The sequence below is a fragment of the Acomys minous genome, assembly GCF_964271855.1.
Source record: "Acomys minous genome assembly, chromosome: 19".
In the NCBI taxonomy this organism is placed as follows: domain Eukaryota; kingdom Metazoa; phylum Chordata; class Mammalia; order Rodentia; family Muridae; genus Acomys; species Acomys minous.
In genome coordinates this window covers 486,691-508,047 of record NC_140499.1, presented here as the reverse complement: position 1 = coordinate 508,047, position 21,357 = coordinate 486,691, and the positions used below count along the sequence as shown (strand labels likewise).

Below are 21,357 nucleotides of genomic sequence, written 5' to 3'. Positions count from 1 at the left end.
CAAAATATATAAAGAACTCAAAAAATTAAACACCACTAAACAAAATAACCCTATTGAGAAATGGGGCTCAGAAAGAAACAGAGAATTCTCAACAGAGGAATATTAAATATCTGAGAAACACTTAAAGAAATGCTCAACCTCCTTACTCATCAGGGAAATGCAGATCAAAAGAACTCTGAGATTCCATCTTACACCCATCAGAATGGCTAAGAGAAAAAATTCAAGTGACACCACATGCTGGTGAGAATGTGGAGAGAGAGGAACACTCCTTCGTTGCTGGTGGGAATGCAAACTAATACAGCCACTTTGGAAATCTATCTGGCACTATCTCAGAAAACTGGGAATAGGGCTTCCTCAAGACCCAGCTATTCCACTCCTTGGAATATACCCAGAAGATGCTCCAGCACACAAGAAAATTTGCTCAACCATGTTCATAGCAGCCTTATTCATAATAGCCAGATCATGGAAACAGCCTAAGTGTCTCTCACTAGAAGAATGGATACAGAAACTGTGGTACATTTACACAATGGAATACTACTCAGCTATTAAAAACAAGGAATTCCCAAAATTTGTGGACAAATGGATAAATCTAGAAATTATCATAATGAGTGAGTTAACCCAGAAGCAGAAAGAGTCAAATGGTATATATTTACTTATATCTGCACACTAGCACAAGGGACATGTCCCATGAAAGTCTTCACTTACCAGAAAAGTGGGACAGAGGGGAGGACATCCTATTGGGACTCTAGGTGAGAGAATCAAGGGAGAACAGAGAAATAGAAGGATCCAGAGGTCCTAGAAACCTACAAGAAGAACATTATGATGGGAAAATCTGGGCCCAGGGGTCCTGCTCAAACTATGGCACCAGCCACGGACAATACATACAGTAAACTTCAAACCCCTACCCAGATTTAGCCAATGGACAGGACAGCCTCTACAGTTGAATGGAGGTTGACTTTCACAGGAACTCTGGTGCCCCATATTTGACCACATACCCTGGATGGGGAGACCTGATGGCACTCAGAGGAAGGATAACAGGCTACCAAGAAGAGACTTGATACCCTATGAGCATATACAAGGGGAGGAAGTCCACCTTAGTCACAGTCATAGAGGAGGGGAGTAAGGGGAAAATGGGAGGATACAAGGGATGGGATAAACTATTAGATGTAATATGAATAAATTAATAAAATATAAAAAAATCAGCATTCTAATGAAGCCAAGAAATTAATCAAGGAGAGTTGTAAAGTCACCTGATGTTTGTAGCCTTATAAATAAAGGATGTCTGATGCTTAAAAAAAAAACTAATAATAATTCAGTATTCAGATTACTTATCTAGGTTTTTTATTCTGTTTCTCTTCTACCTTCTAGTATTATATCAAGACATATCTGATTTCACGATTGACTGATAGCTGGAGGTAAAGATATCTTACCTTTCAGATGGTTTAGGTTCTGGCAACTGAGCACCCATTCTCCAGGATTCTGGGCCACCATCAAAGCATCAGTTAAGGTGGCAGGGAACAGGTTGATTGTGTCAATACGATAGTTCTTGCTGGTCAGTGCTTGGCCATGAAAAAAAGCTGCGTGCACATCAATTTCATTACCCATGCCAAAAAGATACCACTTCACTCTGTCTTCTGCACACATGGAGAGCCCTGGAAGGCTTCCAAATGTATATCCATTCATAGCTGCAAATCAAGATTAAAGTTTTTGTCCAATAGACAATGGTGCTTGGGATATTTACCTCTACAAAAAGAAAATCAATTTGGTCTAGAAAATATTTGCTACAACAGCAATTACTTCCTCCCCCTTATCCATACCAGACATTGGTAATCAATCACATACACTTTCAGTTTTGGAGCTTAATTCAGGCTAAAGGTCATTGTCAATACTATACTGAAGATGAACACAGTATTAGAAATAAAACTTGTATGGTTTATGATGTTTATAAACTATGCACAATTGTGTGTGTTTGTGTATAATATAGATACATCCATATACATATATAGAAAGTACTCATTTACAGATAAAACAGTGTGTTATTTAATAATCAGTTATTAACTATGTTTGTGGGCAAAGAACTGAGGTTTAAAACCATCTTTTACTTAAAACCTTTTTTACTTATATGAATTAATTTTATAACAACAAAAACAAATAAAATATTTCTAAGATTGAAAGACAAAATTCAAAGAGATTTCAAGATAAAAATTCAGGAAAGAGCAGAAAGGACAAGAACCAGGAAAACCTGAAAGCTCAAAAACAGTATGGCCTGAGACTCTTGGAAGAAACTGAGGGTCACCGTTCAACTTGGGCACTTCTAGGAAATTCATGAGTAAAAACATTAATGTTGAGGACCATTAATTTACCCAATATGACAGAGATACCAAACCATGTCCTTCCAGACTAGAAATTTCAGTATATTTTTCTAACATTTGATTTTTCTAGCCATATAACAGAGGTAAAAATGTATGAGAGAAAGAGAGAGGGGAGAGAGGACAGTGAAAACAAAACACAAAGTTTTAGATAGAAAATTGGAAATAACTTCATAGAAAATCAGAAAAAGCTTCATTTTCTAATTCAGAACTGCAGCTACTGTTTTCTAAGTTTTGAGTTAAGATTCTTTTACAGAAGCTAAATGCAAATAAAATCTGCATGTTTTGATCTAATTAATGTAAAAGTATTTAATTTTCCCTGTAAATTCCGAGGGATAGAGAGCCTAATTTCATTATTTTTGTTCCTGGGAATTAAGAAAAAGTTTGGCCTGTCAAGAAGGTATTTCTAGGTTACACAAAGTGAGCTAAAATAATTAAATACTATAGAATGAGGGTCCTGGTGAGGGCAAATGTTGTCTGTAAACCTACATTGGAACTATTGTTTAGAGTTATTTTATTAAACATAGCTTATAAGTGTAAATCCAATTCTAACCTTTTACCTCAATAGTCTGAATTGGCTCTTTTAAATAAGTTCTAGAATGAACTTGGAGGATAATTAAATATGTAAGTATAACATGTGGGCATTCAATTCCAACTAATGACTTTTCTTGTAAATTGAGGAACAAGTTTGGTGTATCCAGCTTTACTTGGCCTAGTATTTAGACAGTGACCTTATGTCAACCTGGCACAAGCTAGTCATCTGAGATGAAGGAACCTCAATTGAGAAAATGCTTCCATAAGATCCAGCTGTAAAGCATTTTCTTAATGATTGATGAAGGGGCACAGCCCGTTGTGGGTGGTACCATCACTTGATGGGTGGTCCTAGTCTCTATAAGAAAGCAGACTGAGCAAGCCAGACAGTGGCACTCCTCTATGCTCTCTGCATCATCTCCTGACTCCAGGTTTCTGCTCTGTTTGAGTTCCTGACCTGGTTCCTTCAATGGTGGACTATGATGTGAAAGTGTAAGCCAAATAAACCCTGTCTTCTCAAACTTGCATTTGGCCATGATGCTTCATCATAGCAATAGTAACCCTAACTGGAAAGATATATTAAACTGCATGTCCAATATGTTTTTTGTTATCAGAGCCTCAGACTAGAAGTGGTCATGTGAGAGAATAATCTTAGCAGAATTATTAACAACAAAAAATTATGTCTTGTGTAATCTTACAGTACATTCTGTTGCTTTCCTGGAAGTCTTCATTGTCTGTGTCAACTTTCTCTGGTTCAGAGCAGAATGTTTTGATGTTATCTTCTAGATACCAGCTGAGATTTTCATCCACCACAGAGAACATTACTACAAATTCTTGGTCAATATTTTTCTCTTTTTCCTTATCTAGAGAATCTGACATAGAAATTTATAATTTAGAAGATCTGAAAATTTAACATGTGATTAAATTTATATTTTTAGTTACTTTGAGCTTTTGAAATTTTAGTGTTTATTTTCTTGGTAAACCACAGATATGGGCCATTTACTGTATTTTTTGGAAACACTCAGGGAAGTTCCCATGCTGCACACTACATGCTCATTTAACTATATACCTACCAACAGAAACATTAAATGTATTTTAGCAATTGAGAAGGTAACAATTCACATGGATCCAAATCTACTGACACAAACATATAGCCACAAGACAACACTAGGTAGCTTTGCAGATAACTCTTGGTCAAATAAATATTACATTTCAAACTCTTGAGTTATATTGTCTTCAGGAGGTGAAGAAGAAATGTACTATTATACTTTTCTATATTATACAGGTAATGACAGACATCACCAGGGAGTGCCACTGAGGTAGTCACAAATAGGGAAGTCATGTATCTCCACATAACACCATTGTAGAGAGTTACACCCAGCAAACTTATCCCACAAGGAATTGATTTCAAGCATCTTAGCTTCACTGGCATTTTTCTTCTAAAATGTTTGTTCCACTTTTCATGTCATCAAGGTCTCTTCTATACTTTCCTTCTTTTCTACTTTTACCCTTTATCTACTCAACTGCAAGACAGAATAACTTATAGTTTAAAAAACCAAATGAAAAAAAAAAAAAGAAAACAAACTCATTCTACATGTCTCCCAGACTGTGTACTGTAAGTAAATATACCTTTTTTACAGAGTATTAAAGGTCCTATGAGTCCTGATGCAATATCTTTTGGGGCATCAACATGGGAGTGGTAAATCCTGGTCACACAATTGCTGTCTTCATCACCAGGACTTTGCTCATTGGCATGCAGCACATACAAATATTGTTCCCCGGGAAACACTTTGTCATCAGCTTTTTGATAATCAGTGGTGTTGTCAGGATAGACAGCTCCTAGAAAGCAGCATGTAGCAGAGTTAGAAAGTGAGTGCATTTGACATAATTAAGTAATAGTTCTTAGCATCTAGTGAGTGCCCTTTGCACATTCAGTAATGTTCTATTTTAAAACATTTTTAAAAAGAAACAAAAGGCTAATGTCTAGGGAGCTTATAAACCTCACAAATTATTATTATTATTATTATTATTATTATTATTATTATTATTATTATTATTACTAACTTGGTAATTGACTGAATTATACATAACAGGTACTTCAGGACAATCATGACTTTTATAATTCAAAGGAAAGCATTTACCTTGGGGTCATAGCATAAAAAACAATCAGCAAAGTAATTACCCTCTCGTACAGTTTGAAATTTCTTATATAACGTCAGATCGTGTGTGTGTGTGTGTGTGTGTGTGTGTGTGTGTGTGTGTGTATGTTGTAATTGCGGCACTCAAAAAATTTACACTTAATTGTAGAAAATCTCAAATATGCAGAAGTTGAGATGAGCTATCTTACTTTAAATGTTGGTGGATTTCCACTGTGCCTATGGGCCCATTTTTATCTATGGTGAACTGAAAGTTATTTATAGTTTTTTCCATAACCCACTCAACTTTATCTTCATCCATATGAAATTATTTTAAAGCAAATTACATATATTTAATTTATAAATATCCAAACATGTATGTCTCAAAGACTTTTAAACAAAATTACTAGCCTACCATTGTCTTCTGAAAATTAATGTTAATTCTCTAGTATACCATGGTGCTATAAAGAAAAAGCATGATTGTTGTATTGTTAGAATCATTTGGTTTAGAAAAACAGAAAAGAGATAGTGTAATATGGGACTCTGTCCTCTGGTTTTGACATGGCTGTTTCAATTTTGCAATCAGAGCAGCTGTGTTTGTTCACTGGAAATTCACAATATTTGGCCCAGAGAGTGATGTCACATGAGATGCTTCAGCAAACAGTGCTCCAGGGTAGCCCTGCCCTCCCTTAGGTTATATACAATAATCTTCTTTAGTATCACTGCCTGTGCATTGCCATGCACTTGCAAGTAAACCCAGTTAAACTCACTGGTTCATTTTGCAAGACTTAGGTAGAATCATTTCTTTAGTCTAATAATTTCTTTAGTGCCCCACCCTGAATCCCTTCTCTTCTCTCTAGCTTCATGCCTCTTCTAAATTGCTGGGAACATTATCCACTTCTCTTGTTCTCATATTCTTCCTCTATTAAGTAAGGAATCAAGCATTGGAGATCCAGCTCTGGCTATCACTATCAGCATCTAGTCCACATAGGTATTCCTACTAAACAAAGTTGCATAACCAAAAGAAACAGCATGATTGTGATGAGTTCAAATCCCACTATAAAATAGATTGGTGTTAAAGGATGTGGTTATAGGTTCTACCTAACGGCATCAGTTTTACATGTTAAAAGGTTTTCTTACCGAAAAGAGGAAACTCTACAACACACACCGAACTTACCCTCATGTTCCTTATAGTAAGTTACCCCATGAGAATGAAAAGTGTACGGCCTAGAGGCAAAATTTTTTAAGTGAACATAAACTTTATCTCCAACTTCAGCTTTGATGATAGGGCCTAAAAATCCTAGCCATACTGGTTTGTCTATAGTCTTCTGAAAGGTGGCATCTGCGTATTGAACGTAAAGGGCCTTCTTATATGTTCTTCCAATACGATCTGGGCCATTTTGAAGATAGAAATTGGACTGTTCCCTGGGGGAAAAAGACACTTTCATCAGAAACCATCATTTCTGGAGATAGCATAAGAATTCAGAAGATTCTATGATCACATCATCTACAGTCTTTGTGTATTGTATAGACACCTTCAAGGATGAAGGGAGGGCTGTGGGGTGGCTCTGTTATTTTAATTATATGAGATATTTCATATCAAACATCATAGAGAACCACTTGAGAGATCCACATAATATCATGGTGCCAAACAAACTAAACAAAAACTGAGTGGAATTAAATTAATTTTATCTTTTAAATTATTTGTGTGTGTGTTTGTGTGTGTGTTTAGTAAAAAATACATCAATTGTGGAACAGCAAAATTGTGCCAGAAACACTTGTCTTGGTGTGTCCTTCTTGTGTTGCCTTATAATTATTTGTTACATGCTTCCCATTGACTTAAAGTAAAGCAGAAGAAAAAAATGGAGATAGCTTGGAGATTTCAGAAAAATCCATGAATAAAGAACAGAACACAGGGATGAACTGTGCCTCAAACCCATGGAATTAGTGTCGACAAGAGGAATCTTAATAAGTATGTGCTTTAGTAGAAGTTAGGCTTGTGGCGCTGAAGACCCCTGATATCAAAAGCAGAAATTAATGCTGTCTATTGTGCTCAGAGGGGCCCAGAGAGGACAAGTTTATTCAGAGCTAGCTGCAGCTGATGTCTCCCTTCCCAGGTGGCCAGAAGACCCCTGGGCTAGTCTCAAACTCATAAACCTAAGAATAATTTTGGGGGGAATTTCAATCCATTTCTTGGAGCCTTGTCTGAAAATATTAGCAGAGACCCTAACCCAGCATGCCCTGTTGATACACATTTCCTACTGGTGTTAAAGTGTTCATTTCTTAAAATAGGATTCATTCCGTCTTAGATTTGTGACTCAGTTTTTTCTTGATAGTTTTTGAGAGGATTGAGTATGTATGAAATTACCTTTAAAATAAAAATTGATCTGAAGCTAAATATATTCAGAGATTACACATATTTGGAATCTAACACACACACACACACACACACACACACACACACACACACACACACACACACACACACTCAAACTTGTTCTTCCACTTGGCCTGGTCATTGTGAGAAATTTCCCTTACCAAATTGGGAATTATCTAACTTTGGGTAGTTCTGTTTGCTTATGATGTTGATGTTGTCCTCCAAAAGAACATCAGCAAGCCATTCATGCCTTGAGGACAAAGGGCCAGTCACCTATCAGAAGCTCATGGGAACCTTGCCAATCAGTTGTTCAACTTCAAGAATCTATTATAGTTATTCTTTGATACAAATTATTCACATTTATTTCAGTCCTTCCTATTGACTAGTGTATTTTCGCCTTTCTACTCATTATAGCAAATGGGGTTCCTTTCCAGCAATCATATTATCTATTTTAGCCCCCTTTTCCCTTTTTAAAGGAAAAGAAAAGCTAACTCCTATCATTTCTGGTAGACTCAAAATCATAGCTGAGTTTTTAATAGCAGATAAGTTGTCATTAATGCTACTATAGGTAGTTTGTAAAACCATTATTCTGGTGAGTTCAGAATTGGCTGAAGTAGTTTGGTCTATATTTAGTGTGGGTACTAAAGTCTTCAGGTTAAAACAGAGTTTTGACTTCACTAGTTGAAACACTTCATTAGATTTTTATTTCTGCATAACAAATGATCATGCCATAGCCTGAAATAATAGCTGCTCATAACTGCACAGTTGGATCAGCCATAAGTCTGACACCTTATGGCTGTGTTCTATGTATCACAGCACTGAAATCAAGGGGATGCCAGACTGAGCACTTCCCTGAATACTTGTGGGAAAATGCACTTCCTGAATGAGTCAGGTTATAGGCACAATTCAGCGTCTTTAGTCTGTAGGGTTCAAATCACTGCTGGCTTGTGGCCGATTTCTGGGGCCTCTCCCAGGTCTCCCACATACTTCTCAAGTAACCCCTTCCAACTCCCAGCCAACAACCATACACAGACAGAATCTGCCGTAATCTTTGAAATTTTTACTGTTCTCTCCAGCTGAAGCAGGTCTTTCTGCTTCCCATGCTAGATAATCTCCCTGACCCAGGCCAGCTATGTTGGTGACTAAAACATGAATCTTATAGGTAATGTCTCATTCTTGTCACAGATTCTAGAGATTTAGGGCAGGAAATCTGTTGCAGGCCACTTCAGAAATGCTGCCTTTAACAAACAGAAATTACGGGAAAGTGGACCAGCCACAGGCTAGGGGGCATACAGCATAATCCTCCCTGAATTATACATCAAAAATAGCTTTGCCCTGCAAGCACAGGAGGAATACAATGCTAATCAACATTTTTGGCAGGAGAAATATTAGTGGTTATAGCAAGTAGAGCGTGGAAAGCATGAAATGTTAGAAGTTGGTCAGTGTGTCCAGGCCACTCTTTATGAGCTGCTTATCCTTTACAAATTGTTGCTTGTTATTTTTATTTAGCATCCTCAAAGAATGGGGCCTTGTAAGTGGATTTTCCCAATAACATTATCCAAAATATGTATCTCTTTAGAAGATTTAAAAACCTCTTTTTAGGCTCAAATTCACTGAATGAAATTGAAGACATGGCTGTTGATACTTATAGTTGAGGAGAAATATTTTATCGTAGAAAAGAGTATAGCTGGAGATATCTGGAAGAGTCCAGAACCAGGCCATGGGAGGAAAGAGAGAGAGGGAGAGGGAGAGAGGAAGAGAAGAAAGCCAAGAAAGCAAAAAGGCCAAAAGCTAGCCAAAAGACATCCAAAAGAACCAAGAGACATGCACAAAAATGTCCAGGTTATATAGGAAAGAGAAGCCTGGGGAAGGGAAGAGAAGTGTCTGCGTTGGAAAGGTTTAAGGTAGGGGAAAGGGCTGAAAGGAGCCTCGCCTACTGAGAGAGCCTGGAGGCCAGCTGTATGCCTTGGTATGCTAATAAACAACACGGGTAACCATGTGCCCTGAATTTCTTTGGGACCTGACACCATGCAGATCTTTCATATTTTTAAAATTATGTTTGAGGGAGTGTTAAAGTAATTAAGTGGGAAGCCATTCAATTGAGCCAGGCCTAGCAACTTGGGTGCCTACATAAGCCAACCAAAAAACAGTTTAATGTAAAAGAAGTATCTAATCTCTTAAAACTGCAATATGAAATTGTCATTTACAAATGTGTAGGGCCACTTTCATAGCTATTCTGTTATAGCTATATGTGGCCTGTGGGGCCCAGGTTAAATATACCTGACAGTAAATAGTAAAGTGAAGCATGGACCCAACCAATCAGAAACTGCTAACTAACATCTAATTAGAAATTTTCCATTTTAATTAGTTGATTGTATTATCTTAATATTGTTTCCAAAACTATAACAGTGTCTTTTGCAATCCATTCTGCCTGGCAGAATGCTCAGATAAGCTTGTTAAAATGTAAATGTGTGTGGTTTTGTTTACTTTTTTCCATTCTTGTTTTTTGAGACAGGTTCTCTCTGTGCAGTCCCAGCTTTCCTGGAGCTTGCTCTGTAGAGCAGGATGTCCTCAAACTCACAGAGATCCTCCTGCCTCTGTTTCCAGAGTGCTGAGATTAAAAGCATAAGCAACCATACTTAGCCAAATATGTTGTGTTTTAATGGAGGTAAAATATTGCCTTTGTTGCAAAGTTTTGTTTTCTCTCTAAAAGCAGTTTGTTTCTCTATTTTACTAAAATAGAGCATATTTGGGAAGTTACCTTTTAACATAACAACAACAACAACAACAACAACAACAACAACAACAACAAAGAGTAACACTTTTATATTGCATGGTAGTCATTGTACCCAGATTACTATTATTATTATTATTATTATTATTATTATTATTATTATTATTATTCCAATTATTATTGTTGTTGTTGTTATTAATTATATTACCCAGACAGACATTGTGGTCTGAGTTGTTGTCTGTTTCCTTGTCGAAATTTGAGCTTTTGTTTGTTCCTAGTAACTATGTTTGCTCAAGATGACAGCATTATTCTATGACCTAACCTTCAAGCCTAGAATTTACTGTAAAACTAGGTGTCAATGTTTGCAATTCCCAAACAAAAGCCTATAATCTTAATTAAACAGGGGTTTATAAGTTGTTTTGGGCTTAAAGAGACTTCATTTCCCCCCCAGCTTCCTGCAGGTAACTAGAAAACAAAAGTAACCTAAAGACAATATAATTATTACTGTTATTATGGTCAATTATTCAATACTTATTTAATAGTGATCATTGACCCTAAGCACATTCTTGGGTTTTTATGTATATACGTTTTTTGTTATTTAAATGTAAGTAACTTATTTCAAGAACTGTGTATTTTAGAGTCTTTTTTTTCCTTTATTAATTTATTCTTGTTACATCTCAATGGTTATCCCATCCCTTGTATCCTCCCATTCTTCCCTCCCTCCTCTTTTCCCCTTATTCCCCTCCCCTATGACTGTTCCTGAGGGGGATTACTTCCCCCTGTATATGCTCATAAGGCATCAAGTCTCTTCTTGGTAACCTTCTGTCCTTCCTCTGAGTGCCACCAGGTCTCCCCCTCCAGGGGACATGGTCAAAGGTGAGGCACCAGAGTATGTGAGAAAGTAATATCCCACTCTCCATTCTACTGTGGAGAATGTTCTGTCCATTGGCTAGATCTGGGTAGGGGTTTAAGGTTTACCACCTGTATTGTCCTTGGCTGGTGCTTTAGTTTGAGCGGGACCCCTGGGCCCAAATCTGCCTATCATAATGTTCTACTTGTAGGTTTCTAGGACTCTCTGGATCCTTCTACTTTGCCATTCTCCCATCCTTCTCTCATCTAGAGTCCCAGTATTTTAGAGTCTTTATCTGTTTTTGGAAGTGGCAACATTGGCTGTAGTATAAAGGATGTTACTTTTCCCTCACTTTTTTTTTTTTATAAATAACTAATATTGGGATTGATCTTAAAGAAGTGAACATACTTTCCTAGACAATGAAACAAAATAAAAACAATTTATACATTTTCTCCTTTAACAGCTGCTCATAATAAGAATATAACATAACATAGCATTTCTAGCACATGTTAGATGTGAAGCATTGTGCTAACAACATTAAAGGCACTTTTAAAACAATTCTGTGAGGTGAGCTTGCTGTCTCATTTTATAGATAAGGACCCAGAAACTGTGAGAGATTAGTTCAATCATTCACTGTCCTGAATCACTCAACAAGTATTAGGCAGAATCATATTTCTTTTCTATATTTGATATTTTGAAGAACTAAAAATACTGTGCTTTCATCATTAGGAACAATTTATGATGTGATACCATTTTATATACTAGTTGTTTAAAGTAAAGGACCTTTGCATCTGGATGCAGAACACATTTGGAAGATAAATAAAGGAGTGACTAACAACAGGAGAGAATAAGAAACCAATCCAGCTTCTTCAGACCAAGAGGAAAGGAACAGGACAGCTTTACAATAACAAATATTAGGGACATAAAGGAGACCAATAACAGTATTGCTTTCAAGTCAACATTTTGCATTTTCTAAGCTTAAGAAATTAAAGAACTACTTTTCTTGTTGGCTTCATTTTTTAAGTTGATAGCTTACAAATTTGGCCCATAAACAACAAAGAATAGTGACTTACGTGTCAACTGAAGTAAGCTTCCTTTTTCCATTGCCAGAGAAATAATTCCAAACTGTTTCCGTAATTCCGATGTAATAATGCTTATCTCTTGTCCAGGTTAAGGGAATATGCAAAAACATGAATGTACTAAGCAGCAAAAACTTCATTTTCCCTCTTGGAGCGTGAGATGCAACAAAGTGAAATCAGAAGCAAGCAATTTTATAAGTAGGGCTTTCTTTATTTGCTTAATTGACACAATTTAGTGTTGCGCAAGAGTAAATCATTCATCAAAGCAAATAACATTTCCCAACTCAGTTTGATTCTGGTAAATCACGAAGGGGAAAACAAAAAACAAAAATAGCTCCCAGTTGCCAGGCTTCTCTAACCACAAATGGAATGTCACAGTTAGTGTTGGACAAACAGAATTATGACTCTGCATTTTTTCCATTCATTGTGTGACTTCCAGGAAGGCAGTGAATATCTCTAAATGCTCACTTTGTTCTAGCATTCTCAAGCACTATGGCTCCCTGCCCAGAGCCAGTTTTTAATGAGCCAAGGTAAAATGAATCAAAACACGCAGCTGTTAGCTATTTTGGAAGATTAACAAAAACTTACTTGTAATTTTAAAGATATGAAACATGATATTTAGCACATCATACAAGTAGCCAAAATTTTTCATCTTGAAATTTTTATCTACTCTCTGACATCCATGTATCTATATAGATACTTTACCAAGTTGTCCTTGATTGCTATGTAGAAATTAATAGCAGAATATACCAAGAATTGCTAAATTTGTTTGAATTATTAAAAGAAATTAGTCAAAACTCAGATAAATCAGGCATGATGTTGTGTCCTTGTGGTCCCAGTTATGGGGAAACTGACACATGGCAATTTGTTGAATCTGGAACTTTAATATCAGTTTGCACAATGCACTAATAACTTCTCAGAGAGAGGGGGGGGGAAGAATGGGGAAATGGGAGAAGGAAGAGGAGAAGGAGGAGGAGGTCTAGGAGGAGAAAGGAGGAGGAGGAGCAGAAGAAGGAGGAGGAGAAGAAAAGAAGAGGAAGAAGAAGAAAAGAAGAAGGAAAGAAAGAAAGAAATGGAAAGAGGTAAGAAACAGAAAGAAAGCAAAAGAAGAAATGAACCACAAATAACCCTGTTTCAAAGGCGAATGATGCTTTTACTTAACCAGAAAAGAAAATATTGTTTATTAGCCTATAGTTTCTCTTTTAGAAGTGTGTGAGAGCTTTAAAGTAAAAGACTTTTGATTAAAACCATGTCTTTTGTTGTGACATGTATCTAAATATATAAAGTGTTTTTTTCTTAATTCAAAGGCAATTCTGATGATAGCAGTTAACATTTTGTGTTAATACAGCCATTGCTGTTATTGTTTTCTTCTAGGATACAGTATAGCTATTCTCACCTATGTTAAATATTGAATGAGCTCCATTGTGTGTTGAACTCTGCCCTCAGCAGACAGATAGCAGTGGATAAAGCTCCATGGAGCTTACATTCCATTTAGGAGGAACTAATAAACATATGAAAAGTGAAGAACACAATGCTTGTCATAAGAGCTTTGGAGAGAAATAAATCATGGGAGGGGTATAATTAGTACTAGGGGAAAAAAAAGGAAAGATAAAGTTAAAATCCGAAGCGGTCAAAACTCTTCTCTTAAACTTCAGTTTCCTCATCTGGAAAGGACAACCTCAAATTGTAATCATCCAGATTAATTTTAATGTACCTGCAAACTGGTAACAACAGTATGTGCATGTGTGCGTGCGTGTGTGTGTGTGTGTGTGTGTGTGTGTGTGTGTGTGTGTGTATTAATGAGATAGAAGACAGGGTATGTATAACAGACAAGTACTCTACCAATGAGCTACAGGCCTGTGCTAGCTAGTAATAATCTTGACTACATGATTTATAACTTAGTACAGAAATCTAAATTATAGAACCCCGGGTGTTTCAAGCCTCCTTCTGGAGCTTCCCTGAACAACTCTGTCCACGCATCCACAGAGTAGACAGGGCTATGTCTGAAATCTTGCCCAGACTACACTGATCAAGCTCCCTGACTTCTAAGAAACTTCTTCTCCCCCAAATGGCACTTTTCATACAAGATGAACCATTTAGAGGGTGGCTTCTACCAGCTCAGTCTATAGATGGAAGGGTGTGTTTCTAATTGACATGAAGCCACTGCATGCTCCTATGGTGGCATCATATTTAAATTTCTTGTGAATTTAAGAAGGCCAGAGCAACCATTTCCTGAGTGCTTTCTTCCTGAAAATTCTATCAGCCAACAAATAAATGGTATCAAATAATTGTTAAGGGTTCCTGAAGAACCCTACACCTATAGGACCCTTCACAGTTATGGTGGAGCTAAATGATTAAACACTGATCCTAGTTGGTACAGTAAGTCCTTTATATAGAATATAGGAGAAATATTATGAGTGAATGGTCCCATTTTGTGTGGATTATTTTCTTCCATTGAAAGATATGTGGCTTTGTTATGTGGCAGAAAGTGGGAAGAATCCTACTTGAAAGCTACTTACAGAAGAGAGAAAAGTTCCAAGCAACCAGCTGTTTAAAGAAGCATTCATTAATTACCACACATTACTCCCCAGAAAAATTTCAGAGGGAACTTTGGATAATAGTGTAGCTGAGAATTATCTGCACTCAAAAAGTGCAACATGTCAACATATCAATACAGATTGAGTTGAAAAGAAACGTGAGTCGGAGTATAAGAAGAAATTCAGCAAACACAGAGCAAAGCAGAAGATACACCCCAAGCCTTAAACATCATGTCCTTTTAACTGTACCTGCTAGAACGTCTTCACCTTGAAACCCCAAGTGATGCTTTTGGAGTTATAAACAAACATCTTGTGTCTATGCTAACTGCTTAGTGGTGCCAATACAGTTGTACAGCACATGTTACAATAATTTTTTAACAAATTCTTTTTCACTGTTTTCAAGATTTATGAACTGAGGGAGTCTCCTCTACATTTAGCATCAAGATTCTGAAGTTGGGGCTGGAAAGATGGCTTAGCGATTAGCACTGCCTGCTCTTCCAGAGATCCTGAGCTCAATTCCCAGCAACCACATGGTGGCTCATAACCATCTATAATGTGATCTGGTGTCCTCTTCTAGTGTACAGGCATACATGCAGGCAGAACACTGTACATGTAATAACTAAATAAAAAAAAAAAGATTCTGAAGTTGATAGTAGTTGAAACCAAGGGGGGGCAGGCTGTTTTACCAATCACAGTTTGGTTTATTTCTGTCAGCCAGGTTGATATTTCTTTGAATCTCCAATATTCTTGTTTGTATATCTTGTGGGTCCAGTAAGATCTGTTAACCTGTATGCCAACAGAATTACTAAAAGGCAAATCATTGCTAAGGGCTGTCTTTGACTGTGACCACAGGAGATTTAAAATAGCACAGTATTCTCCCCAAAGCAGTCAGACTATGACCCTGACTGCTTTTACAGAGGAAGTTGTGCAACTCTGGAATTTTATCAGTGATGTGCCCACTTACAGAATGTTCATTATAAGTACACAGAGTTAGGCCAGCACAATGTGACCACTGCTAAGACTTTCTGTTGTATTCATAATTTTGTGACTATTTATGGATGGAGTTCTCAGAAAATTCTCATTAATTCATACTCCTTTGGAAGCCCAGGCATAGACAATGGCCTTGTCTGTCCATTCTGGCAAGCAAAGCACTCAATAGGCCAGAGAATGACAACCCAGGCTTTTCACTGCAAGAAAGCCTTGTTGCTGTCAAAGCTGAAAGTACAATGTGAAACAAAAAAAAAAGCCTTTTTATTTTCAACTAATTTTTCATATTCATTCTCTTACTACTTTGAATGATACAGACACAAAGCCTATGGCTAATCAATAGTCTCACTGTAGCGGATATAAATGTGTGTGTGTGTGTGTGTGTGTGTGTGTGTGTGTTTTAACTTTTCTTTTTTTACATATACATTTTTGTTACACATATATACAATAAACTATCTACAGCAAGAAGAACCATGAAACAATGAAACAATCAGGAATTATATATGTCGATGCCACCCCCGACCAGCAGGAAAGACACCAACACTGGGAACTCTTCTTGCCGCAGTTTATTCAGGAACCTGGACTACCGGAGTAACCCTGGGAAAAGCTCCCACAGAACCTTTACAGTGTGCCTGTTCCTATCAGAGACTGCCACGTTGTCGCTCTTGGTTGGTGCATTTGGATCACGCCACCTCACGCTATGCCATGCCTTGTTTGGATCAGGCCACCTCACGCTATGCCTTCAGGCATGCGCATAAAGGGCTTGCACAAAGGCGCACTGCACATGAACATAAGGGGCGCATTGCGCCGGGGAAGCAGCAGGGGCACTGCTATCTGTGGCTCTCCACAGTTCCCCCTTATTCATTAAATTTTGAGCAAGTGGCACAGAGAATGCCTGGTAGGTTGTCCTCCCTGTACTGGAGAAATAGGCTGACAAGATGGTTGAACATTGGCCATGTAGCCCGTCCCCAACATCTTCTTCTTCTCCTCCCTCTCTTTATTAGAAAAGGAGGTAGATGGATCCATCATATACAGGTGAGCTTGGGTTCCCGGAGGGAGTGAGCATTAACCAGAGAGGGGAAGCATTGACCTGATCCTCCTGGGGCCACATTGGCCTGTCAAGATGTCTTTTTAAGGAGGAGAGGGAGGTCCTGATCTGCTGTCTGTGGGCATCCCCAACATACAGCGAACAAGACAGTTTCTGACATCAACCTCTAGGCTTTACTTCTCTAGGTTTACTTCTCGGGGGACTCAGAGTCGGACAATCGGGTCCTCCCCCTGCGGAACCTCATCCTACACGCCTTGCAGGTGCCCATGCCTTATGGCAGGCAATATCTGAGTATATGCCATTCTCACCATGCCAAGGAAGGGGAAACGGAAGCACATTAGTGTCATGGCCTTGGTCTGCCAAGTGAATGGAGGATCTATACCCGTCACTGACTACTTCTCTATCATGCCAAGCCACATTTGAAGAGATTGCCCAGCCTCCAGTGCAGCAAATGCTTGCACCGTAAAGGCCTGCGTGTAATGTTGGCGGGCGTGCATCCTGCATATGCACCGGAGTGCTAGGCAACTGACAAGGACCAGACACACTGTCAAAGTTCTTATTCCCACCCATTCCTGCAGATGAGAGAAGGCGTTCTGGAACCACTGCGACAGCTCAGGGACCATGGAGATGTCAGCTTGTGTAGAATTGATGTGCACTATGGAGAGACGCAGTTCCTGTAGGGGACTATCCAGGCTTCTGCTCCAGTTACCTGCAAGATGTTGGGAGAGACTGCTAGACAAGTTAATAATCTGAAAACATAAGCTTCCCTTAAGGGGAAAGCCCATATTTTCTGTATCAGGTGCAATCTCTTTTGTTAACGAAACATTGGTGGTGAAGATTCTTGGGGAAATTGCGGTTGTATGTTTTGGAAAACCCAACAAGATTCCCCACCTATACTCAGGCTGTGTCATGGAGCCCGGAATGTTTCCCACCATTATCATCCAGATTCCCATCTATGGGGTCAGGCTCTGCCAGAGGCTTTGAAACATCACCATTTTTTCTTTTTGTAAGTCGAGTTAACCTTTCAGGCACCCACACTGGTTGGTCTGCATCCTGTGGAAACACACAAACAGATCCTCTCGCCCAGACCAATACTGGGTCTGGGCCCTTCCACTGCCCTGTAAGGACATCCTTCCACATGACTGTGCCTTTATAAGTAGAGTCTCGGCTCTCATGACGCTCGGCGGCCGTCATGCCAGACTTATCTAATTGAAAAAAAAAATTATGGTTAACATAGCCAAAGAAAGGCACTCTCTAGGTGTTCTTTTATACTCTATTCCCCTTTTTTGTTTTTGAAGGCATTCCATAAGGGTGCAATGTGCTCTTTCAATGATGTTTTGTCCCTGAGGATTATAAGGGAGGCCATGAAGTAATGTAACACCCATCTGTGCACAGAAGGAGGTAAAAGTAGCAGATGTATAAGCTGGACCATTATCAGTTTTATAAGTTTTTGGCATGCTCCAGGCACTCCATGCCACAAAGCAATGATCAATAACATGATGGGATTTTTCTCCTGTATGTGGGGATGCAAATATAATACCTGAGGCAGTGTCAATTGAAACATGCACATGTTTTAGCTTCTCAAATTCTGGTATATGAGTGACATCCATCTGTCAGATATGCAAGGGACATAGGCCTCGAGGATTTACCCCCAGGGGTAGTTGAGGCCTAAAAGGAGCACATGCTTGACATTCTTTCACCACGATTTGTGCCTCCTCGCGTATAATGGCAAAGCGGGAAGCTAAAGTTTTCGCATTAACATGGAAATAAGGGGCTTTGACGGTCTTGATCCAGATTAGTCAAAGCAGTTAGGATTAAATGGGCCTGTGTGGCTTTATCCACTATATCATTACCTTCTGATAAAGGCCCTGGGAGCCCGGTATGTGCTCGAACATGTTGAATAAAGAAAGGTTGAGTACGTTTCCAAATGAGGGTTTGTAATTGGGATATCAATTCTCCAATCACACTTTTCATATTAATTTTCCCTGTTATCTCTAACTCTTTGACTACATTAACCACGTATTTGGAGTCAGAGAGAAGATTAAAAGATTGTGGGAATTCTTGAAAAACAGTGATGACAATTTGTAATTCAATTATTTGAGGTGAAGCAGAGGCAAATTTCTTTATTACTGGTTGGCCTCCATCAACTGAATATGCTCTATGCCCTGTTTTAGATCCATCAGTAAAAATAGCGGGGCAATTTTTTAATGGTTGCTTAGATGTGACCACAGGAAAAATAACAGGATGCTCTGAGACAAACTGGAGAATGGGATCTTTGGGGTAGTGATTATCAATATCACCAGTATAACTGCAGTGAAGTATTGCCCAATTATCCAGAGTATGAGAAAGTACTTCAAATTGTTGAGCTGTATAAGGTATAATAAGTTTCTCAGGCCATTGTCCAAAATATTGAAGGCTTTGATGTAAACCTACAAAGGCCAATTGTGCTACTGCATCAGGATAATGCCTGAGTGTTTTTCCTGGGGAAATCTTTGGATGAATCCATGATAAAGGTGCCGATTGCCATAACACACCCGTAGGTTGTCTATATGAGGGCAAGATTAATAATTGGAATGCTATATTGGGATTCCATCTGGTAAGACTTGCAGTAATTAATCCATCCTCAACAAGGGATAAGGCTGCTCTTGCCTCAGGGGTAAGAATTCTAGGGGAAGTTAAGGCAGGATCCCCAGGCAAAATATCATACAGTGGTTGTAATTGGGAATTAGTGAGTTTTAAGTAGGGTCGCAGCCATTGTATATCCTCCAGCAATTTTTGGAAATCATTAGGTGTTTTCAAACTATCAGTTCTTAATGTAATTTTTTGTGGGGTAGCTCTATCCTGACATATTCTTGTTCCTACATAATCAATAATTGTAGCCTTCTGTACCTTCTTTGGAGCAATGAACAATCCTTTTACCTTTAAGCTCAGGACTAGCCGGGTGTAAGCTTGAACTAAAACCTCCTCACTCTTTGCACAAATCAAAATATCATCCATGTAATGAAAGCACTTAAGTTGAGGAAATTCTTTCCTAAATCCTCGAATGGCATCAGCAACATATAACTGACACATTATAGGACTAATAGCCATTCCTTGTGGTAACACTTCCCATTCAAATCTCTGATCAGGCTCTATATGATTTATTGAGGGTACTGTGAAAGCAAATCTCATTGTGTCTTTTGGAGACAGAGGAATGGAGAAGAAGCAATCCTTGATGTCTAGCACAATAATATGCCAATTTTCAGGTAAAGTGGATGGCAACGGGAGGCCTCTTTGGACTGGCCTCATTGGCATCATCTGATTATTAATAGCTCGCAAGTCATGTAATAACCTCCATTTGCCTGATTTCTTTTTTATAACAAAGATGGGTGTATTCCATGGTGAAACTGAGGCCTGTAAATGACCTAGTTCCAGCTGTTCCCTAACCAGCTCATGAATGGCTTGCAATTTTACTGAGGGCAGGGGCCACTGGGGAACCCATACAGGTTCCTCAGTTTTCCATGTAATGGGAATTGTATCCTCAGTGGCCCCTAGGAAAAACCTAGACCCTTATGGTCAAGTTTTGGAATGCCAGCAATAGGATCTGGACGTCCCCGCAAATTTTTTCCACACATACACACACACATATATATTACATTCATAGTGCTTTGGCTATTAGTATTTGGCAACCTTGAAGGGAACATCTTTCCTATCTTCATGCATCTAAAATTCTGAATGTAAATCAAATTAATATTATCATATATCATCTATTAATTAAAACATCTATCTAGACCTAAAAACATCTTAACCCCAAAACAAATAAGCTTAACTATAAAACTGAGCTAGTTGGTCTTCAACCTCATCAGAGACTTGAGAAGGAAAAAAAATTAATTATCTGAGTAGATAGGAAGTGCAGGTAAGCAGCTTCCAAAATAGGAGTTTAATGTCTGAACAGTCACCCAAAACTCTCTATAACATTGGAGCATCATCTTCAGCCTTCTGGTCCAATATTTCTGACAGACATATTTGTGAGGCAGTAACTATTGAGGACTTTCTTGTGCTGTCTTGGTAGAGTTTGGCCATCGATGGGGCCTGCACCCAAGCTTGCCCATATTTTAGGCAGAATTCTGTCTGTGGCAGAAATGAGGACATTTTGCCCCGTGGTGGGTTTGCCACATTTGAAGCCATCTCTATAAGCAGGTTCATTAATTCATGCTCACTATCTTCTTTGAGGTAGGCTGGGTGTTGCTAGGAGTTACCCTGTCTTGTCATCAAAGAGTCTGCATGTTTTTGTTTTGATCCCAAGTGTGGTATATGAAACAGACTTGTGTAAGAGTGTTCAGCATTTTTACATTAAAAACAGACTTGTGAGAGAACAGGTGATGTTTGTCCACTGGAAGAGGAACCGCCTCTTTTGGGAGCACGGTCTTTGATATATATGTATATACATGTATATACATGTATATGTATATACATATACATATATATTGTTTTGGAATAATATGTATATCTAAGATAATATATATATTATCCAAAAACAAGAGGAGGGGCTTTTTGGTCTTGGTTGCTCATCACTCCACTTCAAGATGCTTCTAAAGAGAACTGCTCCAGTGACTGCTTCGAGGCTCCAGGTTCTGGCTGCTGTTCCAGGTTTCAGCAGCTGCTCTGGGCTCCGGTTGCTGCTCCAGGTTCCAGTGGCTGCAGTTACAGTCACCTTCACTGACTTGCTGA

General features: G+C 38.4%; 1 protein-coding gene across 6 annotated transcripts in view; it reads right to left on the bottom strand.

Annotated features, from left to right (window-relative positions):
• The window catches only part of CP (ceruloplasmin), a 57,849-nt gene extending 45,459 nt beyond the window's left edge, over positions 1–12,390 (bottom strand). For 4 of the 6 annotated variants that reach the window (XR_014776908.1, XM_084769646.1, XM_084769647.1 and 1 more), the window contains exons 1-5: positions 12,070–12,389; positions 6,213–6,460; positions 4,530–4,739; positions 3,599–3,772; positions 1,431–1,685 (exon numbers count right to left, since the gene is read on the bottom strand). Coding sequence is in view for 5 of the 6 variants with exons in the window: in XM_084769646.1 (XP_084625772.1) it covers positions 1,431–1,685; positions 3,599–3,772; positions 4,530–4,739; positions 6,213–6,460; positions 12,070–12,215 (1,033 nt within the window). In the remaining variant the exon portion in view is untranslated. Of the gene's footprint in view, positions 1–1,430; positions 1,686–3,598; positions 3,773–4,529; positions 4,740–6,212; positions 6,461–12,069 lie in introns of all 6 variants that reach the window. The other 2 variants (XM_084769645.1, XM_084769648.1) reach the window with 2 other exon arrangements.
• Positions 12,391–21,357: the final 8,967 nt, after the last annotated feature.